The sequence below is a fragment of the Cibotium barometz genome, chromosome 11 (assembly GCF_041138505.1).
Source record: "Cibotium barometz isolate CiBa-2024 chromosome 11, ASM4113850v1, whole genome shotgun sequence".
Lineage (NCBI taxonomy): Eukaryota > Viridiplantae > Streptophyta > Polypodiopsida > Cyatheales > Cibotiaceae > Cibotium > Cibotium barometz.
This window is the reverse complement of record NC_141056.1, coordinates 35,161,529-35,185,259: the sequence shown is the minus strand read 5'-3', so window position 1 is coordinate 35,185,259 and position 23,731 is coordinate 35,161,529. Positions and strand designations below refer to the sequence as shown.

General features: G+C 46.7%; 1 protein-coding gene across 2 annotated transcripts in view; it reads right to left on the bottom strand.

Annotated features, from left to right (window-relative positions):
• Positions 1 to 1,086: 1,086 nt before the first annotated feature.
• Positions 1,087 to 23,731, bottom strand: part of ATCOAE (dephospho-CoA kinase family) — a 42,493-nt gene continuing 19,848 nt past the window's right edge. The window contains exons 1-3 of one of the 2 annotated variants that reach the window (XM_086805227.1): positions 10,833 to 10,968; positions 2,139 to 2,284; positions 1,087 to 1,680 (exon numbers count right to left, since the gene is read on the bottom strand). In XM_086805227.1, the coding sequence (XP_086661353.1) occupies positions 1,254 to 1,680; positions 2,139 to 2,284; positions 10,833 to 10,925 (666 nt within the window). In that variant the 5' untranslated portion in view covers positions 10,926 to 10,968 and the 3' untranslated portion in view covers positions 1,087 to 1,253. Of the gene's footprint in view, positions 1,681 to 2,138; positions 2,285 to 10,832; positions 10,969 to 23,731 lie in introns of those variants that run through there. The other variant, XM_086805226.1, reaches the window with a different exon arrangement.

Here is a 23,731-nt window from a genome sequence, read left to right as displayed (position 1 = left end):
CCGTCCCAATGCCTTCCCTGCCAACACTAGCTGGAGAAGCTCCTAAATCTGGTCCCGAGTCTATTCTTTATTTGTTGCCCTTCAAGGATTAGTATGTACATGTCATGCACATGACATACAACTCTTTGTAACACGATGTTATTTGAGATCAACTTTTAGATAAGCGCACAGTTTATTGAAATCCATTTATAAACTAATGTCCCACACTTAGAAATGAATGATCATATAATAATACATTGAAATCACTTGCACACTGGCATGCAATACTCTACGCCTGTACATTAGGATTGTTCTCTCCATGGATAGAGAAAACAAAAATCCCATTTGACATGAACCCTACGATTGTGCGACCAAATGATGAGTAGTCAGATTGCAATGAGCCCTAGGTTTGCAATCCGTCAACCTGAACCCATATATGATGCTCTACGGCTATTACTAGATATATACAACTTTTTAATATAAAAGAAAACTCACATGCAGCAACTCAACTGAAACTTTCATTGAATGCATAGAAAAAGACACACCTCTCTTTTTCTATCCTTTCAACAACTAGCCTTTTACTTTTTTCATGTTGCCTTGACATCCAATTTACTCATGGATCGCGTGTAACAACTTTCTGGTCCCAGACCCTTCTGGTCTTTCAGAGATGTTAATCTCTCTCTCTCTCTCTGTTAAAAAGTTATCTTCTCAATGTGTGTGGGTGTGTGGGTGTGTGTGTGAATAAGAAGAGGAAAATGGGCTAACCTTTCTATCACCCAAGTGTGGTAGATTGGTTAGCTCATTTCCCTCTTGAATCAAAGGTCTTGAGTTCAAATCTTGTCGGATAGATCAATTTGGTCTCTTGGGATAGTTTCCTACGACGTTAAAAAGTTCTCTTCTCTTCTCCTCTCTCTCATTCTGAGTTCAAGTCCCATCCCTTGCATTAAAGTGCCATCATATGCATCATCAGAAGCGGTCTGCTAGCTTGTCTGTAGTGTTAAGAGGCATCGTCGTCTCTCTCTCTCTCTCTCTCTCTCTCTCTCTCTCTCATATGAAGGATTTTTTTTTGCAAGTATCAATATAGACTTTGTAGCCAAAACCAACAAATACAGATACAGTGCTTGCTCCATATTATCAAAACCCATGTTGGTTGGATATCTTTCAATTCCAACCTTTACGTGGATAATTAAGTCAATCTGGGATCTAAAAACGTAGGAAGATAGAGAAAACATTTTTCTTTTTTGTAGCTAAGATGGCTTCATAGCTGAGATAAATCATTTCATGAAAAACCAGAAGGACAAAGCTGTCACAACCATTGTTAGCACACCTGACCTTGAGAGAATGAGTTCCTGCCAACTTAAAGGAGCCGTTATTTGTTCATAAATTCTTAAAGCTTGATCTCTCATTGCATCTAATGTGCCACAGTTATCAATCACCAAATCGGCTTGAGTGCGCTTCCAGTCTAATGGAAGCTGCGAGGTGATTTTTTTGACTGCCTGGTCTTTTGATATCCTGTCCCTCTTCATGAGCCTCTCCTCTTGAGTTTTTGAGTCCACCCATATCACAATAATGGGTTTGGTTAGTTTTCTCAGCCTGGTCTCAAACAGGAGCGGTACATCCATGATAATGACACTCGTTCCCTTAATCCAGTGTTTGAGCAACTCCCAGTAAAGTCCCATGGTTATTGAGAATGACATGGCCCTGCAAAAGAAATATCAAAATTAAAATTCAAAAATGTAGTCTAACCAGCATAGCCCAAATACACAACTTGCAGAAGGATCTCAATTAGCAATGAAGTCAAAGAGAGCCTAGGGTGTGGGTGTGGTTTTCCTTCTGGTGGGGAAGAGGGAGGGAGGGAGGGGGGTTTCAAAATGGCGTGTTTTCCCTGTGCAGTTTAAGCTGGTTCCTGGACACCCCCCTTTGCACCCCAGATTCTCGGTTCTAAAACTGAGTTTAGGTTAAGTAGCTTGTTTCCAGGCTTGCACTCCAAACATAGCCAGCTCTAGGAAACACCACACCCATGCAACATCCACCGTAGTAAGAAGGCATCAGCAACTTTCAATTATAGGTTATTACTGGACATGGATATCATCCCCTATCAACTTTGAGCGAATGGGCAACCAAACTAAGTGAGCAGGATCAACCCTTTGATAACTTACGAATTTAGCACTTTGCGTTTAGCAGGATCAGAGAAGATAATCTCGCCAAGTCGTGCACGGTCAACCTCTCCATTTTCTTGCAACACACCTGCACCAAAAGCTGCAACCACTCGCCTCCAAGCAAGGGTCCCTTTCTTCAATGCCGCCTGAAAATTCATCTTGCACGAATAAAGACTACTAACATATACAGGAATCATTTCCAAGCCACCTTGGGCACCACACCAACATTCAATCACTTGGAATAAAGACTACTAACATATACAGGAATCATTTCTAATAAAATTAGCATGCACCAAGCCACCTTGGGCACCACACCAACATTCAATCACTTGGAGATTTGTACATAACAAAGGCCCACTATTGCGAGCTTCAAAAAGCATTGCTTTATATACCCATGGACATCAAATGATTGATGAGATTTACAGTTTGACAAGCACTACAAGAAAATTTATATACATGATGTGAATCAAAGGCAATCGTCATGTTTTGAAGCCTCAGAAGGACTTGAATTCCTTGCATTTTGATGACTTACTCTACGTAAAATGATTGGATAAACCTTTGATAAAGTAGAGGTGGTGCATGCGTGTCTTATATTAAGGATCTTCCATAAGGAAAAGCCTCAGAGAGCTGAGAGCCCACGCTATGTGCCTGTGAAGCCGCCTCAACACTCACCCCATTGCCCTCTATTCATAGATGTAGTGTCTCGCAGATACGAAAGCATCAGTGACTCATAACGTACTAGCATGAATAATGGAATACAAGAAGCTTTGACGTGGTGCAAGGGTGATCTTCCAGAGGAAGAAGCCTCATAGAGAGCCTGAAGCCCCATGCTATGTGCCTAAAGCCTCTCAACGATACTCTCCCCACCACCCTTTGCTTCTCTAAAAAACAAATTCTGGAGGGGCTTGTGTTTGTTCTCCGCTGGTGCTTATAAGGCTTAAGCCCATGTGTCCTCGTGAGTGAGCCTGTCAAGCAGCTAGGTCTCCTTATCCACCTGTCTAGAGAACTGCACATAAACAAGGCTCTTCTTCAGAGATGGCATAATATAGCCAATACACCTCTCAAATCAACCCTTTGTAGAAAGATTGGAATAAGTTATTTGCTGAGAGAGGACAGAAGGCCGACCAATCACTTGACAGAGCCAATACCACAGTACGCCATTCATACACTGGTTGCCTTTTGCTTGGGCTCTCATTACCTCAAATGTGAGACCAAACCCTGGTTCTCTCTCAATTGGAACCCCATATATGGGTCAAGGAAGATTTGAGAGAAGACATCAAATCAGAAGTCACAGCCAAAGTAAAGGAAAATGAACTAAGCAGTCAAAGCCTCCTGAGATCCGTGTGTGCAGTTTACTAGAAGGATGGCATTTGGATGGAGATGAGGAGGCATGCCTAGCCGATCAACTACGTGACGCCGTGCCAATAATCAACTTGGAGCTAGTATTTGCCAAAGTTTCAAACAAGGTAATCATTGCCGTAATCACCCCCCCCCCCCAAACAAAAAAGAAAGAAAATATCCTTCAATTAATCAAAAGAACGCGTATGCTTAAAGCAAACTACAACCCTCAATAGAGACAACAAGGTACACAGGTCCCTCATGCAAGGTCTAGAAACCAAGAACAAATTTGGAGGAGAGAGAGAGAGAGAGAGAGAGATTCTAAAACTGCACCTTGATATCCCGAGTGCCCCGTGTACAAACACATAAAGATGGTGCGGGCAACTCACTTCCCAACCATAGCTCCTGCGGAGCCCCCCCAAGCTATGAGGTGACACCAACACCACGACCTCGCTCCTCCCCTATCCATGTGTCACCTGCATCCCGCACTTGGATGCCATGTGGCCATATATGTACAGAAAGTGCAAGTCTTAGAGTGGTAAGTGGCCCTTTGTGTCAAATTCTCACGGATCCCCTCGTGATCGATCTGTTGGAAATAAGTGCTCACTAGGAGTACTTTTAGTCTTGGTCATCTCAGTGTATGCCACGTGGCACTCAGGGATTTATCCCATATGCACTCATGCTCAGCTCTTGTACTTTCCCCTATATATTCAAGGGGTCACATCAATGGAATTATCTCAGTTTGCTTCATCCCTCTTGCACTTTTCCCATGTTCTAGTTTTGTGTGATACCATGCTAGATTTCTAACATGGTATCAGAGCCATGTAGATTCCTCTTCTCCTCAGCCCTTTAGTCTAGATCTAGCCATAGATTTTCTCTAGGTCTAGCTTCCTTTTTAGCTTTGCCCCATCGGGGGTCTTAGATCCAGCTCTAGCTACTCTCCTCTCCTATTCTTTGAGGTGTTGCTGATCTCCCACAAGCTGCCCTCAACATGATCTGCTGCAGCAGCCCGCTATGGTGTCGCCCTTCTCTATACTGCTGAAACAGGCCGCTCTCCTGTTCTACAACGAGTCTTCTGCTACTGCTGAATCTGCTCGACATCTCCGGCTCCTATTCGACACGACTCTACTGCCCTGATGTCGCCCATATTTTCTGCAGTCAACAGTCCCTGATCCCGCCATGGAGCTACTTCTCTGCTTCGAAATAATTCTGGTGCTGCCTTGCCCCGTTATTTTTCAGCCCCTGCTGCAAGCTCCTTCGCAGCTCCAAGCCCCAGCTTCCCTGCCTGTGTGGCCGTGTCGACTTCGCCAAGCTCAATCAGAGGGCTCTCCTCTTCGTCTCTCTTCTGTGCCGAGTGCCACCGCTTCTGTTCAGCAAGCAGGCCGACCTGCTCTCTTTCCCTGGGGTCGTCTCCATTTTCTTCATTATGCTACAGCAGCAGGCCGCTTCTGTCAACACCTTTCTTGCTGCTGGTGCTGCAACAACAACTCGTTTTTTTTTTCTCAAGGCTGCGCACCTCTTGTTTTCAGTATGGGCAGCCCCCATTCCCTGTTCAAGACATATTCTCTACTGGCTGCTCCACTCCTATATCAAAACAAGGTACAATATTCTCATTCTATTTTATTCTTAAAAAATAATTTTCAGAACTGAATTTTATCTTGTAAGAGAACAGACACTGCCCATCAGAATAGGGGTAAGACCTTCTCATTTCTGATGCTGTCTCTCATTTATTTATCTTTGGCATCTCTTCTTGGGTACTCTGCCCTTGCTCTCTGCATAAAAAGACCTTTTTTTTCTCTCTCCTACTTTGGTCACCACATGATGTAGGCCAAAGAGGACCCTGTTCTGACTTACCTTCCCATCTCTCTCATATTTGTCTATGCTTTCATGCTATCTACCACCATTGATCACCAATGATGTAGATCATGGGGTAATGTCATGTCTACATGGACTTATCTTTGTCCCTATCCAAGAGGCACCCCTGCATTACTCACTCTAGCAGGAGGATTGACCTTGAGGAGGGATTATCTATCAAGGTCCATCTCTTTGTCTATCTACAGTCAGTCAGTCTCTCTGTCTATGTGTCTATCTTGTGTGATCTTACAGTCATATATCTCTGACACTCTGTCTATCAGTCTATATGCCTATCTTTTGTGGATTAGTTACCCACATGTCTTTGGCATTTTGTCTATGTCCCCAGGGCCCATTTATCTTCTATTTGTCAGTCTCTCTCATGTCTATCTAAAAGTCTCTCTCTCTGTGGGACCACTCTACTGGCTGATTGTCTCTCTCTCTCTCTGTCTATGATCCACTCTTGTCCCTACCCTTGTGGACCCATATGAGGATATCACTTGAGGAGGGGTGTCTCAGGATCTTTTGTCTCTCATGTCTTGTCTCTCAGTCTATCAGTCTTTATGTCTGTCTTCTAGTCTTGTCCATCTTGTCTTCTAGCTTGTCTCTCAATCCTTGTCTAGTCTCTCTGTCTTGGTCTTATCTTTTGTCATGTCATAGTCTTGTCTTTTTTTCTCCTAGTGTCCACTTAAGGAGGGTGTTGGAAATAAGTGCTCACTAGGAGTACTTTTAGTCTTGGTCATCTCAGTGTATGCCACGTGGCACTCAGGGATTTATCCCATATGCACTCATGCTCAGCTCTTGTACTTTCCCCTATATATTCAAGGGGTCACATCAATGGAATTATCTCAGTTTGCTTCATCCCTCTTGCACTTTTCCCATGTTCTAGTTTTGTGTGATACCATGCTAGATTTCTAACACGATCTTGGTTCGAAACTCGAATCCTGCAAACATACGAACAAACAACAAGCAAGGGGATGCAGGCCTGACTCACCTCCCAACCATGACAGCCGTGGGCGAGCCCACAGTCTTGGCTGTCCCCACCGAGCCACGAGCTGAGCTAACTAGGATGACGTACCGACCAATCTCCTCCTCGCGACGTCCCATACCGCCACGAAGCTGCCCTCGCGGGCCTCGAGATTGCTGCCGGCCTCGGCTGCATAAAGCAGGTGCACGTCTGCACTAGATCCAGGCTCCAAGACCATAGAGCTCTCACAAACTCGCGAGACTCTCTATATCCAATAACTAACCTTGGCCACCCTTTTATAGACTCTTGGCCGGTCATCGGGCGTCCACACTTGGGCGCCCGCCCGTCCATACTTGGGTGCCCGCCCGTTAGTATATCCCTAACTCAGCTCGTCAATCAGCCTGCCTAGTTCCAAGCTTCCCCAAGCCTCGAAACTAGTCTTGCATGCGTATAGCACACGGTTCTCAAGGGTTGGCCAACGAGATTGAGTGTCGTCTAGCTTTTTACTTTCAAAAGCAACCGGTCTACCATCTTGAAATAAAGCAGCCCCGATAGCATAGTCACTGGCATCAGTTTCAAGAACATAAGGCCGACTAGGATCAGGCAATGCTAAGATAGGTGCTTCCTTGACTTTATCTTTCAAAAGTCTGAAGGCCATATCCAAATCGTTATTCCAAGTGATAGGCTGATTTGACTTACGTCCACGACCTTTCAATAAGTCGGCTCTCAGGGACCTCTTGTAAATACTATTGATTTTGGAAATATAATGAATTCGTCTTTGTATACCGCTTTCCATTGTGTATTGATTCCACTTTCTTCTTTTCTCATCCCTTCCATGGATGTGAATGAATTAAGTGTGTTTGAAAGCAAAGAATTACAGAAGATACTTGATTCGTTTCAAGATGTATTTCCTAAGGAACTACCATCAGGTTTACCACCTGAACGGGCAGTAGATCATCGTATTGACTTGATCCCTGGTGCTCATCCTGTGAGTATTCCACCTTATAGAATGAGCCAAGCTGAGGAAGATGAGTTGGCTAAACAACTCGAAGATTATTTGAGGATGGACCAGATCCGTCCAAGTAAATCACCTTGGGGTGCACCTGTGTTGCTTAGGAGAAAGAAGGACAACACTTGGAGAATGTGTATAGATTACAAAAGATTGAACAAGCTGACTATTAAAAACCGTTATCCTCTCCCTAGATCAGATGACCTAATTGACCGGTTAGCAGGAGCGAAATATTTCACGAAGATAGATTTGCGTACTGGCTATCACCAGATACGTATTCATGAAAGGCATGTCGAAAGAACCGCCTTTCGGACTAGGTATGGCCATTACGAGTTTCTCGTATTACCTTTTGGGTTAACCAATGCTCTAGCCACTTTCCAGCAAATGATGAACGATCTTTTTCGTGAACATTTGGGGAAATTTGTGGTGGTGTTCCTGGATGATATTTTGATATATAGCCGTACTCTTGAGGATCATGTCAGACACCTCACGATTGTCTTATCTCTTTTAAGACAGAATCGACTATATGCTAAATTGAGTAAATGTGAGTTCTTTATGACCGACATCATTTACTTGGGACACAACATCACTAGAGATGGATTGAGCATTGACTATGACCGAGTTTAGAAGGTTTTGGACTGGCCTATACCACGAACAGTGAAACAACTTCGTTCTTTTCTCGGTTTTGTTGTTTTTCTTAGGAAATCTGTACGGGCCTCTCTATGTTTCATTTTCAGATTTTACATACTCCCGGAAAGAAGAATGTAGTGGCTGATGCACTTTCCTTAAGGCCTCAAGTTCATGCTACAAAGTACCGGGCTGCTTGTGGTGCTGCTTGCGAGGTTGTGTGGTTGCGGAGGCTGCTAGGCGAGATTGGGTTTCCACAGAAGGAGCCCACAGTCATCCAGTGTGATAACCAGAGTTGTATAGCTATTGCTCGGAACCCAGTCTTCCATGCCTGGACCAAGCACATAGAGATACAGTATCACTTTGTACGTGAGAAGATCTTGGCTGGTGACATCTTGCTCCTTTATAGTTCGACGGAGGACAATGCGGCGGACCTCTTCATGAAGTCTCTACCTTAGGCTACGCTCAGGCGACCTCCAGCTCCCTTGGGTTGATTTCACAGCCAAGAGGTGAGAGGGGGTGTTAGAAGTCATCTCCTGTCTTAATCAGACACCAGGGCCTCTGTTGTGGGTGTGCCCGCCATGTATAGGTGTTTTATCATTTTTCCTCACTCCCCGTATTTTTTTCCCATTTTTTTCCATTTTTCCTTGGTGTGGGTGGATGCCACATGCTGGCAGGAGCCTCTGATGCTGGCCGACTGCACTCATGTGTTCCTGAAGACTGGCCGGCTGATCAGAGGAGGTCGTGGTGTTTTTCTGCTGGCCGACTGGCTTTGCCCAGTCGTGGAGGGCTGGTGGCACTTCATGCGCTAGCCGACTGCATCCATGGGGCCATATAAATAGGCCCCATGATCCCCACTTTGTGCTCATTCAGTTTTTTTCGGAATCTTGTGTATAGAGAAGAGTTTACACGCCTATCTCTCTGTCTTTCTTGTGCTGTCTATTTTCTGCACTCTACTTGCTCTTGTGGTCTCAAGTTTGGTTATCATTTCCGCTGCGTATTTTGACAGGCTCAGGGAGTCCAAGATAGTGGTCTGTACAAGTTGACCGCTTTGCTTTCTTCTGGTTCTTCTTCTACTCTTTGGAATGCTCGGTTTGACCATTTGAGCTATCAAAACTTCTACAGCGAGCTTCGAAGGATGGGTTGGTTGAGGGTTACCGACCATCAAGGCTCCATCTTCTGTTTGTTCCTCTTGTTTACAAGGGAAGCAACACCGAGCCGCCTTTCCGTAGGAGGCGACACATAGATCTTTGACATCACTTGCTCTTGTTCATGCAAACTTATGTGGTCCTATGTGTACCGTGTCTTTGAGTAAGGCGTTGTACATGCTCGTGATGGTGGATGACTTCTCCAGATATACTTGGGTCTTCTTTCGGAAGTCCAAGGATGAGTCTTTTCAACACTTTTGTGATTGGAGAGTTGAGGTGGAAAAAGAGACCGGTTCCTCGATCAAAGCTCTCAGGACAGACAAAGGGGGTGAGTTTACATTCCAGGAGTTTCAGCAATATCGTAGGACTCATGGCATTCGGTGACAACTTACTATAGCATATATTCCATCACAGAATGGAGTTCACCATGGAAAGCCTCATATGGAGTTTTATCTAGAAGAGCAGCAGTAGGAGACCCGTTCTCAATGTAGACAGCAGTAGAAGCCGCCTCAGTCCAGAAACGTCGAGGTAATGAAGAATGCTCAAGCATAGCATAGGCCATCTCCATAATGTTCCTATTCTTCCTCGAAGCCCTCTGTTGTTTATTTCCAAGTATTTGGTTGTGCCACGTATGTACATGTGCCTAAGGAGCATCGCTCCAAGTTGGACTCGAAGTCTCAGCGCATGACTTTTCTCGGATACAGCACTGTGTCCAAGGCATATTGTCTATATGATCAGCAGGTTGGTAAAGTTATTGTGAGCCGTGATGTGGTGTTCGACGAGACTCCTACATCTTCAGAGGGGGGTGGGTGAGCTTCTTCTTCCTCCTCCTCCTCCTCCTCCTCCTCCCTCTGCTTTTGTGACACCTCCAGTTGTGGATTCTCAGTTAGATGATGATGACTCTGCTCCTCCTCTAGCAAGTTCGAGCAGATCTATGCCTGGATGGTATTTTCAGACAGTTTGTGATTCTGGGTTACGTGAGCTTCCTTCTGCTCCTCCGCCTGGTTCTATGAGGCGAACTTCCAGAGTTTCAGGGAAACAAATTCATGAGGGCAACATGTTTGTTAACTATGCTCTTATGTCGTCAATCATTCATGGTCCTTCTGATCCCACTTCTGTGGACGAGGCTCTTTCACATGAGCCTTGGCGTTGTGCTATGCAGGCAGAGCTGGATGCTATTGAACGGAATGGCACTTGGACTTTGGTGCCTAGGCCACTGCAGCATAAGGTGATTGGTGTGCGGTGGATCTTCAAATCGAAGTTCCGAGCTGATGGCAGCTTTGACAAGCACAAGGCGAGGTTGGTTGCTAGGGGTTATGCTTAGTGCCTTGGAGTTGACTTCGATGAGACCTTGGCTCCGACGGCTCGGATGACTACCATTCGCACCGTTCTTGCTCTTGGAGGACATCATAGATGGCCTGTATTCCAGATGGACGTCAAGTCGACTTTCTTGAATGGAGAGGTTACACAGGAGGTTTATGTTGATCAGCCGCCGGGATTTGTTGTTCCAGGCAAACAGGATCAGGTGTACCGGCTGAAGAAAGCTTTATATGGTCTGAAGTAGGCTCCACATGGACTGCAAATCAGCCCATAACCACCTGTCCACCACTTGAACAAGTATGTGCACCTTTAACCTCTTTGTCGAATGCAAAGAACCATGGGATTCATGATCCCATCACATAGCAACCCTTTCATAGAGCATTCTTCCATACTCAAACACCAAAATATTGAGGCAATAAAATACACAAACCAACCTTCAATGTTGCAATTGCAATTTGCACCTTCCTTGATGATGAGACAGCTTCCAAGACTTTATCTTTGCTGAAATCTCCATTTTCAGCTTCCATGGCAGCTTCATGATCTCTCCAATTACCAACATAATCTCTCTCCAAATGCAATACTAATGACAATGAGTGCACTAAATTTTTTTCATAATAAAATGAAAATAATGCTTAATCAAATAATCTCATAAACAAGAAAACTATACATAGATATGCACTATGACCAAGAGCCCATCCTACCATGTTAACAATCCTAATATGGGATTGATCATGGTGATAGACACAAGATTAAGCATAAGATTAAGGTGGGTTATACCACACAAAAAACTCCATGATTAGAGAGAGAGAGAGAGAGAGAGAGAGATTGCATACTCAACACAACTCTTTACATTCACAATGAACCATACGATGATATAGGCCTTCTAGTCTTATCCCATTATACACATCATCATCCATGTGGCACTCCCTTTTCCACTCTTTTGGTCAACACTCACACACCATACAATATCACATGTGGCATTTTTATCTTACCACAATATCTTGCACCTCTAGGGTTCCACACTCAACCAAATAACCCATTCATTTTACATTGCACATTTCAATAGGAGGCTCCCCTTTTTTTGTGGATTTAGCAGCTGGTTGGTGCTGGCAGTCAAGCCAGCGTCGTACTCTGTCCTAGTTAAGGGGTTTGTCTTGGGAAGATCATTAGTCATACCTTGGCATGAAAAGACTCCTCTTTTTTTTTTTTTCTCACCCAAAGTGAAAAAATGTCAAAGAAAGAAAAGAGTTAAAGAAAGTTGCAAGTTGGAGTCATCACCTGGAAGTATAGACAATGACACACCTTCAACCCTCATAGCCCATGCATGATATGTAACTCGTGGGTGCCCGGGAGACTAGGGCCTTTGACACACTTGTTGATACCATCAATATATATTAAAACATTTAAACATGGCCACAGCCTTAACACATATCCATCATCACTTTGCATAAAACATAAAAGCTGGACAAAACATCCACAAATGCTGAAAATGGAGCTTGCACATGTGACACCGCATAGAGGCTGGAATGCTCCCCCTCCCCCCTCCCCCACTTGGAGTATTTTATTACCCAAGGAGAATAATATCATGTACAAGCTTTGAGGGCCTTACTCTCCCCACGGGAGATGCTGGATTATCCATATACAAATGTCATAACACAGCCCAACACAAGGCTACCAAGCCGAAACACAGGCTGTAGAAATGTTGAGCCAACAATATAATCCATATACCTCCGTGTGGGTACTGATTCTTCCCCAAAAACCACGGGTCTTCATGCAATAGAGCTAGTACAGCAAGTACAACTCTCCATTTAGCCGGTACAACAAGTACAATAGTTGGTACAGCAAGTACAGTAGGTACAATGGCATGTACAGTCGGTACAACAAGTATAGTGGTTGATACAACAGGTTCATCAAGTACAAATGTTGATACAGTAGGTACAATGGCTGGTACAACAGGTATAGCAAGTACAAGGATTGGTACAAGTAGTATAGTGGCTAGAAATCATAATAAAATGATTAAAATGGCTAGTATTTCTTTCCGATGGAAGCCTCCAAAACAATCCCCAACAGTTGGTATTCTTCATGGGCAACCTTCAAGAGAGAGAGAAAGAGAGTAGCCATCATTAGGGTAGCCTGTAACGGTGGTAGAGGCTAGTGTGCAGCAAGAGAGCCTCTTTTAATAAAGAGAGGGCCCAATTTATAGATTTGGGTCTCCCATGAGCTAAAATGGAAAGAGAAGGCTATGATGACAAGTGAAGAGCCACACAAAAGCTAAAGTGACAAGTGTGAGGCCACTTGTCTCACTTTGGTCCACTTTCTTGCCACATGTCCCAATCTAAGAGATGGGTCCTTCCATAAACTTTATCTTTAAAAATATCCCAACTGGTAGACATTCTGTCAACCAATTCAAGATGTAATGACGCGAACATAATTTCCATCGGAGTTAGGCCAAAAAATAGTAACCCTCCTAGATTTTAGGAGTGTAATCCTTCGTATTCCAAGATAATCCCCCATTCCCAGGTATTTCAAGAAACGGTTCGTTGAAGCTCACGCTCCCTCCCCCCCCCCTCTGCTCGCGCTGACTCCACGCTTTCTCCCTCTCCCGCCATCGCGCCAGCTCCCCTCCCCTCCTCCCCGCCTGCACTCGCGCTTGCCCCCCCTCTCCCGCCCGGCTGTCCTGCGTGCCCCTGCGCTGCAGCGCCCCCCTGCTCCTTCGCCTCTCTTTCGCGCCCTCCCGTCTCTCTTCAGCGCCCCGCCCCCTTTCGCCGCCTCGCCTTATCTTCCCCTCCGTCCCTGTTTTCGCGCGTTTCCGCCTCCCCCCTAGGGGTTTTTTTGTCTTCGCCGCCTTACCTCCTTTTTTTCTGATTTCTCCGTCCCCTGGGATCTTCCTTTTTTGTTTCTTCTAGCCTTCCTCCTTCCCTCTCCGTCCTTTGTGTGCAGCTCGGCTCTTGCAGGACTCTCCGCTTTCGCTCCGCCTTCGACTTAGCTTCAGAGGCTCCTCCCGCCCCGCCTCAGAGGGACTCTCCCGCAGCCCCCTCGCCCGCCCCTGAGGATACCCCCATCAGGCTTTCTCTTTCGCCAGAAGAGGAAGTGAGCCTCGCCGCAGAGGTGGAACGCCTCTAGGCACACTCCACCATCTGCCGTATAGTCGACACTCGCCCCAGCAGAGGGGAGATCCGGGATCTTCTACAAGCCCGCCTTCTTGCAGATGTGGGCAAGATCCTGGACGTTCAGCTACTGGGCCGTGGTCACTACTAGATCGAGTTCGAGACCGCCGCCCAGAGCGTGGCCAAGGTCCTAGCCATGAGTCCCCTAGACTTCAGGGGTGCTCGGGCATTCTTTAGACCTTGGCAGCATGGCTTTGACCTAGCAGCGGCCGAGCAGGGAGCGCCTTTTCCATGTTATAGTTTGCTTCCCTGGACTCCGCCGTGAGTACCTGCCGCTCCTTTCTAGGCTAGGAGCATTGGTGGGTTTGGTGCTAGAGACTGGCCCCACAGCAGCTTCAGTGGTGGGGGCTACCTTCAGTCAGAGTTTAGGTTCCCGACATCTCCTCCCTCCCGAAGGTCATTCAGCTACCTAGGATAGGGGGGGGATGGATTGATCAGAGAGTGGAGTTCTCGGGGCTCCCGAACCAGTGCTTTATTTGCAGGCAGGTCGGCCATCTGGCCAAGGCCTGTCCTCGTAGGAGACCCCGATCCTCACCACAGCAGCAGGCCCATGACGGCCCGCCCACAGATGCGGCTCGACAGGCAGCCTCCGGGACACCTGCTCAGGCCACAGAGACCTCGGAGTGGCAGCCTGGACAGGGCCGCCGTCGAGGGAGACAGCCACAGCAGCACGCCCAGAGACCGGTGTAGCAGCAGCCACAGTCTCAGCATCACTGGGTTCCTGTGAGGAACAGCTTTGCTCCCCTGCAGAGCAGGAGGAGACCCCTGCGATGACTGAGGACCAGGAGATGCCAGCACCTCCTCCTTCACCCCCTCCACTCCCCCCTACCGCCCCGATTCCACCTTCGCCGCCTCCCGTCCCCGCTCCGGTTTCGGCAGCGGCTCCTTCTCCACCCCCCTCGCCCCCCCCTCCTCCCCCCCGCCCGCCTCCTCTCCCCGGGAGGCCGTGGCAGTCCCTTGGCGGTCACCTGCAGTCCAGAGGGCTCTGAGCACCGATCTTGATCGAGCACCGCAGAGGAGACGTACCATGCCGATTCGGGCTTCACGGATATCATCTATCCGCAGTCGGTTGAGTCGCCTCGGCACTAGACAGCGCTCGGAGGCTTTTGATTACTCTTTCACACGGCTTTTTGGAGCAGGGGGCCCCCACGAGCCAGCACCCATCCGAGTTCATGTAGTGATACCTCCGGCGCGCGGGGAGAAGGCACTTGATGTAGCGGTGGCCTTCTCGTTCCCTCTATGTGGCCCATGCGACCGGGAGTGGACTCTGGAGCTCGCTCTTAGCACTTTGAAGACTCAGGCAGTTGAGTTTTCCCACCATGTGAGCGATCTGGAGGTGACAGATGTGATAGGCCGACTATGGGAGTTGGCTCATTTTTTCTTGGATCCCGGGAGTGTGGATGCCTCAAGGATTCGTCATTTGGTCGTTCGCATAGTGGCAGACTTAGCACGCAACCCTGGATATGTATGCATACACGAGGTTGCTTTGTCTGAGCGGGAGGCAGTCGCCATGGGGCACAGCCACTGGCGCCTGATCCGTGATTCTTGCAGCACACTGGATGGGGACTATTCTCCATCCAATCCGCTGGCGAAGGCCCACCGTACGGCTGAGACAGCTTCCACCTCAGCAGGTCATCTATGAGGATCATCTCATGGAATGTACAGGGCCTTGGCGGAGCACAGTATATACGCTATCGTGGTTGCTTGAGGCAGGAGCTGCAGAGATGCCTGGTTGGTGGCAGTATTGATATTTTGATGATGCAGGAGCACCACTTGGGTGAGAGCAAGATCCGGAGATATGGTTCGGTGATGCCTGGTAGATGGGACACCTTTTTGGTCTGCAGGGTTTGGCCCTTTGGGTGGACAGGGAGGAGTATGCATGGTCATTGCAGATGTATGGCAGCAGGCCATTGTGGATCGAGGGATCATTGTGCCTGGTAGAGCACAGTATGTCATTCTGAGGATGCATGATGAGCTCTTGGGCATGCTCAACGTCTATGCGCCCAACCATGCTAGTGCCAGAGCAGAGTTCTGGACCCTGGTTACGGATGCATTGCCAGAGGCCGCACATTGGTGTGTCGGGGGAGACTTCAACATGCTTGAGGACCCGGCCGATAGGGTGGGAGGCAGTCATGTTACAGTGCATGGCACGGAGCTTGCAGCTTGGGAGCGATTTTGCATGTCACTGAGGATCACTGATGCATGGCAGCATGGGGCCTTCTCCCGCTCTCAGGACAGTCTTAGTTTCTCTCGGTCGGATCATCGGCAGGGAGGGACTAATCTATCACGGATTGATCGCTTTTATGTGGGCGACTGGTTAGGGGAGCGAGGGGGCTCCGTTGGCATTCTCGCTTTGGCACCTCATTTTCAAACCATGCGCCAGTTATTTTGACACTTGAGGAGAGAACACGGGAGCCCAGCCTGCAGTTGAGGATCCCAGAGAGGGTACTTACAGATCCTAGTCTTGCTGAGGACATTGAGAGGATCTGGCATGACAGTCAGTGCTCTGACCAGGATGCAGCAGGCCACTGTGCTCAGGGACTCATCGAGCTTAGCTCTTTTTTGCACGCTGCAGCTTTGAAACGGCTGAGAGAGACTCGCGAGCGAGAGCATCGGCTGAGACGTAGCCTTGCTTCGCTTCAGCGCCTTCAGGAGCAGCAGCCTGCATGTGAGTGGGTGGCGTCCCAGCTGAGCCAGGCACGCTAGGAGGTTAGAGAGGCAGAGGAGCAGAGACATGAGTTTTACTATCGTCGCCAAGCCTCACTGGAATAGGACGAGGAGAAGAAACAAGAGATTGAAAATAAGCATCAAACCTCTTTGGAAGCTTGGAGAGAAGCCAAATAGCCATATCCTATGTAGAGATATCCTTGCCACAAACAGCAAGCTCGTCCCGGAGATCTTTCATCTTCAAGATGAAAGAAGATAAAGATGGAAAGGCAAAAACTGACAAGTTCATAAGCTACTTTTCCAAAGCCAAAATCCGTCCCGGTGACTTAATCTCATAAAGATTTGCAAATGCCTTCCAAATTTCATGTACAGTGTCTGCTATACGCACATGAGAGAGAACAAAATCCTAACAATTCAACATCAGAAAAGAGAAAACACGACGATCATTTGCCTGCCAAATATCAATCTGTGTCTAAGTCACACCACCGGAAGCAAGAGTGGGAGGGGTGGCATTGGAAGGTGTAACAAGCCAATCCTAGAGATCCACGCCACGCAAGGCTGATTTCACCTTCACCTTCCACAAAGTGTAGTTGGAACAATCCAACTTCGCAGACTCAAAGAACATTTGAAGTGTAGTCGGGGAAGTCATCACAAGAGCTTGGCTCAATCTCAAAAGAATGCACGATCTCGGAAGCAGTGTCCACGACAGGTGCCAAAAGCCACCAATCCTCAACTCAAAACACCAAAAACTGCAAGAGCCACCTGTAGGGAAGAAAACGCAGCAAGATAGATGCTGCAACCCTGAAAAGGAGCAGCCGATAGGTGAAGAAGGGAATCTCAGAGATCAAACCAGTTGAATATGCAATGGAGAGGCGCGGAAAGAAGCCAGTCGACCAGCAGAAAAACTGAGAAGAAAACGCAGATTTGAAGGTGCTGAAAACTGAGGCAAATGTTACGCCCCTGTGTTTTTCTCTAGACAACAAGGAGGTGGGCACGAGCACGGGATAGACAGTGTGAATGGCATCCATTTGGATATGAAAAAGAAACCCATGTGGGGCAGCCCAAGTGTGAAGGGGACAAAAGAATTGAAGTTTATAAGGTTTTAAAACCTTTGATGATTAAAAATAATAATAATATTTGGAAGCATGCGTTTTGCTATTTGCTTTTGGTGTTTTGGAGCAAGCGAGCTGAATCGCATTATCCTTGTTATAAGGCGAAGGGTGACAGAATTCGTGAGACGTGGTGTCGTGTGGTGTGGCGCATCACCATGGGGATCACAGGCTGACTCTCTCTCTCTCTCTCTCTCTCTCTCTCTCTCTCTCTCTCTCTCTCTCTCTCTTGCTTGGATGTATGCGGGCTGGACTGGCAGCAGCATGTGCTTTTCTCTCTCTCTCTCTCTCTCTCTGTCTAGCGACTGTTGGGCTACAGGGCAGGAGGCAATGAAACCGGCCTCTGATAGAAAACCAGAGTGCGGTAGATTAGCAATCACCCGTCCACTTGTAGTCTAGATGTGAAAACAAAGCAGATTGGAGCTAGAGTGCCCAAATCTGAAAACACAGCGACACCTGTTGGCCCCAAAGCTTGGCGCCCCTTGCGGTATTTCTTTATTCAATTATAATAATATGAATGGCTGAGTACAACACAAAGATCAGCCAAGAGTTTACACCTGTATATCCAATCTGACGGCCCACAAATCCTTCTTAGCACAGAGGATCTATGCACACAGATCTGTGTCTCCAAATAACACACTGTGCCTCCCTCTGATCAGCCAAGATCACTAAGCAGGCCAGCCATGGGCATACATCTGGCATAAAAGTGCATGATACATCATCTCAGCTCAAACATACATGTGCTGTCCAAACTCTGTCTCAACCCTTGTCAATCTGCCATACCCCTCCTCTCACAAGGGGCCAGATAACTCATATCTGCAACAGACATCAAGCAGTAGAAAGAGAGATAGATGAACAGAAACGGAGCTTACCAAATTCAGCTCGTGAAACAGCACTGGAGGAAGCAACAGCACCAATCTGTACTTGCAGGCACTTGTATCCACAACCCTGCTTCACACATGTGCTTGTACTTGCCTGTATCCTCCTCCTGATGTTCACTCTTATGCTGTCCTTGAAAATACAGATCTGAAAAACAGCACTGTACTTGCTTGTACTTGACGGTACGGGCTGTTTCTGCAGAGAATCAGAAGTAGCCGCCTACTACTGAGTTTTGCTGTTGGTTGCCTGTGCTATCTGCTACAGAATTGTCCAGCACCTGTACTTGCCCCAAAACTGGCCGTACAGTGTACCTGCAGAAAGTACAGAGCTTTACTTGCAGTCGTACAGCACTGTACAGCCTGTATTCAACAGTCGCAGCCACCTGTCTCTGTCCCACAGGTCTGCGCCTCTCTGTCCACAGCAGTTCCTGCTGTTCGTACAGCACTGTACGATGGTTGTACGGCCTGTTCCAGCATACAGCACACAGAAAACAGCAGCTACAGCCCCTTCAGCAGTCGCCCCCTTCTTCCACAGCTTTTCCACGCTAGAAATCTCTCTTTTGCTCCACGACTCCCAAAAAGGGAAGAGAGAGAGAGAGAGAGAGAGAAGAGAGAAACACTCCAAAAGTGGCCCTCTTCCCCAAATTAATCCCTAGGGCCCCAAACTTTAATAAGTTCCCTAGGGCCACTAAGGCCTAGGGGCAAACTTTAATAAACATTAAAGTTTAATGTTTCTAGTTCCCCCCTTCACACCTAGGGATGTCCACACATCTTAAACTCTGTCCGGGCACCCCCCATGTGAATCATAAAATATTCTGACTCTGCAACCACCATGCCCACACTTGTACTGTTCCATTTTCACAGGGCCATGACATACCCCCCTCTTGAAAAATGGCAAGCGTCCTCGATTGCATTCTGGTGATGCATCAAAATATCCAAAGTGAAATATACAATATGGCAAGATCTGCGTCCCAATCTCTCTCTAAGCCATACACATGTATCATCATTCACTGCAAACCAATGGCATAGTAATAGTCCAAGTTGTATACCACTGTGAACCATACATATCCACAAAAATCTCCATGTGACTAGTACACATATATCATAGAAGTCCCATAAACAGATGTACTGTCAGCCTCAGTACCTTCGGGTGAAATAAAAACTGCACCAAGCGACCTCTAGATGTCATCTGAGCCTCTCTGTATCAAGGGAGTGGAGGTGCTACCCCCCTCTTGAGCATCAGGTAATGCTGCAGACCCATGCTCTGCTGAACCTGAATGAGCCACAATAAGAGTCGGCTCTAACTCAAAGGCATCGAGATAAAGCTGCAAAACCTGAGGTGAATCTGTTAAGTCACCTTCCTCCATCCACTTCGCATCCATCGGTGAATAGTTCTTAAACTTCACAAGATAGCGACGGGAAACTTTACCTCGTACCTTCCTTTCTTTATGTGCCAGTATCTGCTCTGGAATCAGAACCTCATCAAGTTCCTCAACTTCCGGCTGAGCCTCATCTGATACATCCTCAGGCACATCCCCACGGAAAGGTCTAAGAAGACTCACGTGAAAACCATTGTGAATCCTCCAGTGATCTGGTAACTTCAAACGATAGGTTACCTCACCAATCTTTTCCAAAACCTGAAAAGGCCCATAATATCGCATGCTCAACTTAGGGAATAAGCGCTCTTTACCCTTCATCTTCTTGAGTCTAGCCTTTTCAAAGCGCAAAAGAACCCAATCACCTAATGCAAACTATAAATCACGTCTGTGACGGTCTGCGGCTTTCTTTTGCTTCTGCTGAGCTTTCTGGAGGGCCAACTTAACTCTCCGATAAGCTTCATCCAAGCTCTCCACATACTGATCAGCCTCAAAGATCTTATCCTTTGTATGCAAAATGGGTGGTACCTTCTTCCCTCCTTCTACAATCTCAAAAGGCACCTTGCCTGTCGAGCTATGTACAGTGTTGTTATATGCAAACTCCACCAAAGGAAGATACTTTTCCCATTGTTGCTTGTGCTCTGACACATAACACTTGAGAAGATCCAACACTGTAGAGTTAGCCTCTTCTGACTGACCATCTGTCTGTGGATGAAATGACGATGAAAACTTGAGAGTTGTACCCATGTTGTCAAATAACCCTCTCCAAAACAAACTCGTCATCCGTGGATCACGGTCACTAATGATAGACGTAGGCAAGCCATGATACTTGAAGATGTTCGCCATGAACAACTTCACCATATGATCCACTTTAATTGTCTTCCTCACGGGAATGAAATGTGCCTGCTTACTGAACCTGCATATGATAGTCCAGATGCCATCATTTCCCGTTTGTGTCCGTGGAAGATCAAATACAAAATCCATGGCAATGCTCTCCCAAGGTCTATCCGGAATAGGTAAAGGCTGTAATAACCCTGGTGTCTTCTCACGGTCAAACTTTACCTTCTGACATACGATGCATTGCCTCACAAAGGCATCAACATCTCTTCTCAAGGTTGGCCAATAAAAGAAAGTCTCCACTGCTTTGACCGTGGCGTCAATACCTCTATGACCTGCATACGGTGGAGCATGACTTTCAATCATAACCTTGAGTCGCAATGGCCTGGTAACACACAGTCTGCCATGCATCAATAAAAACCCATCTATGAGAGTATAGTGCTCATGCCGCTGACCCTCAGACATCTGATCATACAACCTTTCAAAATCCTCATCATGGGCATACTACTCTTTCATTTCATCAAGCTCATGATGATAAGCAAGTGAAACTGCAGAGACCTGTGGCTTGCGTGACAAAGCATCTGCCACTACATTCTTTTTGCCTTCCACATGCACAATCTGGAAGTGAAACATTGACAAAAAGTTTGCCCAACGCATATGCTTCTCTGAAAGCTTAGTCTGCGTGAGGAAATAACACAAGGTCTGATGATCTGTCTGTACAGTGAAATCAGCCCCAAGCAAGTAGTGTTTCCAAGTAGAAAGAGCGTGAATTACAGCCAACATCTCTTTCTCATACACCTGCAAATGCTTCTCAGCATCTTGCAAAACTCTACTCTCATAGGCTATCACATGTCCCTCTTGCATGAGAACTGCACCAATGCTACTTCCACATGCATCACACTGGACAACAAAAGCCTTTCGGAGGTCCGGTAACACCAATACTGGGTCCGAAGTAAGCTTTTCTTTGAGCTTTTTGAATGCTGTAATTTCCCGATCAGCCCATCTAAACGGAGTTGCTTTCTTTGTCAAAGCATGAAGAGGCGAAGCAATTTCAGCAAAGTGTCATATGTAACGCCTGTAATAGGAACACAATCCTAGAAAACTGCGTACATCATGCACGGTCCTCAAAGCTGGCCAATTAAGTATTTGCTTCAACCTTGGCTGGATCCATACGGACTCCATGACCAGACACAATATGCCCCAAGAAATGTATCTCCTGCAAGAAAAACTCACTCTTCTTGCCATTAACCACCAATCTATGGTTTCTGAGTTCTGCAAACACAATGGCCAAATGCCTTCTATGCTCTTCCTCAGTTCGTGAATGCACAATCATATCATCAAAGAATGTGCCCACAAACTCTCTATGAGGTCTGAAAATCCTGTCCATCATTCTGTTAAATGTGGCAGGCGCATTTGTCAAACCAAAGGGCATAACCAAGAACTCATACAACCCAAACGTGGTTCGGAATGCTGTCTTGTGCACATCCTCGGGTCTAATGTGTATCTGATGATACCCGCTTTTCAAGTCAATACGACTAAAAACTGTGGAGCCCTGTAAGCGGTCCAAGATGTCATCGATCCTCGGTATGGGGAATCGATTCTTGATGGTATTCTTGTTCAGCGCCCTGTAATCAATACACATGCGCCAAGAACCATCCTTCTTCTGCACTAAGAGCACAGGTGAGCAAAAGGGTGATGAGCTAGGCTGAATCAACCCCTTATTTAGAAGCTCCTGCACCTGACTCATAATCTCTTCCTGTTGGGCTACACTAACACGGTACGGCGGTCTATTCGGTGGAGTACTACCAGGAATCAGATCTATGGCATGATCTTCTGGCCTCTCAGGAGGTAATTCTCCTGGCAATGACTCGGAAAAACAGTCTTGAAACCCACTTAAGAAATCAGCCCTGTCCTTATCTAACATTGACAAATTAGACTTAGACTCATCATCCTGTGCATCCTTTACATAAATCAAGTACGCGGAAAGATGCTTTTTCATTACTGATGAAATCGCCGAAGCGGATACAATAGGAACAGATTCCCCTTTGAGTTTTACATCCAATACATGCTCTTTCCCTCTATGAGTCAGAGTAATTTTCCTATTGTAAGTATCCACCACCGCATGTACCCTGTGGCACCATGGCATCCCCAACAAAACATCACAGCCATCCAAAGGCATGATGAAGAACTCCTCGCTGTCCACATAACCCTGCAAATGAAGCCGAAGCTTCCCAATGATAGGAGTAACGGGTTCTGCATACCCTGGACAAGCCATATTTGCCTCATGTAACGGCCCCATCTCCTCTGCGCGAATCCCCAATCGGCCAGCCAAATCTAGTGAAATGAAGTTGGCTCTAGCACCTGTGTCAAAGAAGATCAAAGCATTCTGATCTCTCACTTTGCCCCATGCCCTGCACAACTCTGTAGCTTCACCACCTAGCTGCTCCCCCACAAGATCAGGAACTAAGCCTGCAGAAGGCTTTGGTTTCTTTGGCTTGGGCTCTCCTTTATTGTCAGGGTCCTTTTTGGACGTTCTTTTGGGACAATTGAATGACATATGCCCCTCTTCAGTACAGTAAAAACACTTTTGACAATCTCTCAAAGCCTGTCTTTCCTCAGAAGTCCTTTTGGGCATTGGCAACTTCTTATACTTTGTCTCTGTAGACCCTTTAGCATCACGAGAAGCATGCCCAAATTTTTCAGCTTTCTTGCCCAATTTCTTACTGCCTTTAAACCCAGATGAACCACCTGTGAGTAACGCATTAGCTGTCATAGCATTTTCAATCATCTGTGACATGTTCGTTACTCTTGTCTTTATACAATAATCTCGTACCTCCTTGGACAGCCCACAACAATACTTCTCTACCTGCTCAGATAATGGCACGGCACGATAAGAAGTCACTGGGAGTAGAGCTTCCCAAAACTTCTTGTTATAATCCTCCAAACTATCACACTTTGAAGAATCCAGCTTGTGCCATGCTATCATAACATCCACTTCAAATGTAGATGTGAGCCATACGGAAGAGAAAACCTGTTTGAATTGGACCCATGTGGTGGGTGCTATGCCCTGCAAAAGAAGAGTAGACCACCACTGCAAAGCATTGCCCTTGAGAAAAGTGGCAGCTTTCCTCACCTTAGAGGACTCTGTGTAATTTCCACCAGAAAAAGCAGCATCAAACTACTGTAAAAAGGTAAGTGCCTTCAATTTATCCTTGGCCCCACTGAAAGTGTCAAACTTCACTGCAGCTCCCCCTTCCTTGTAATCCTTCGCCTTTCCCATAGGCGTTAGATTATCATAT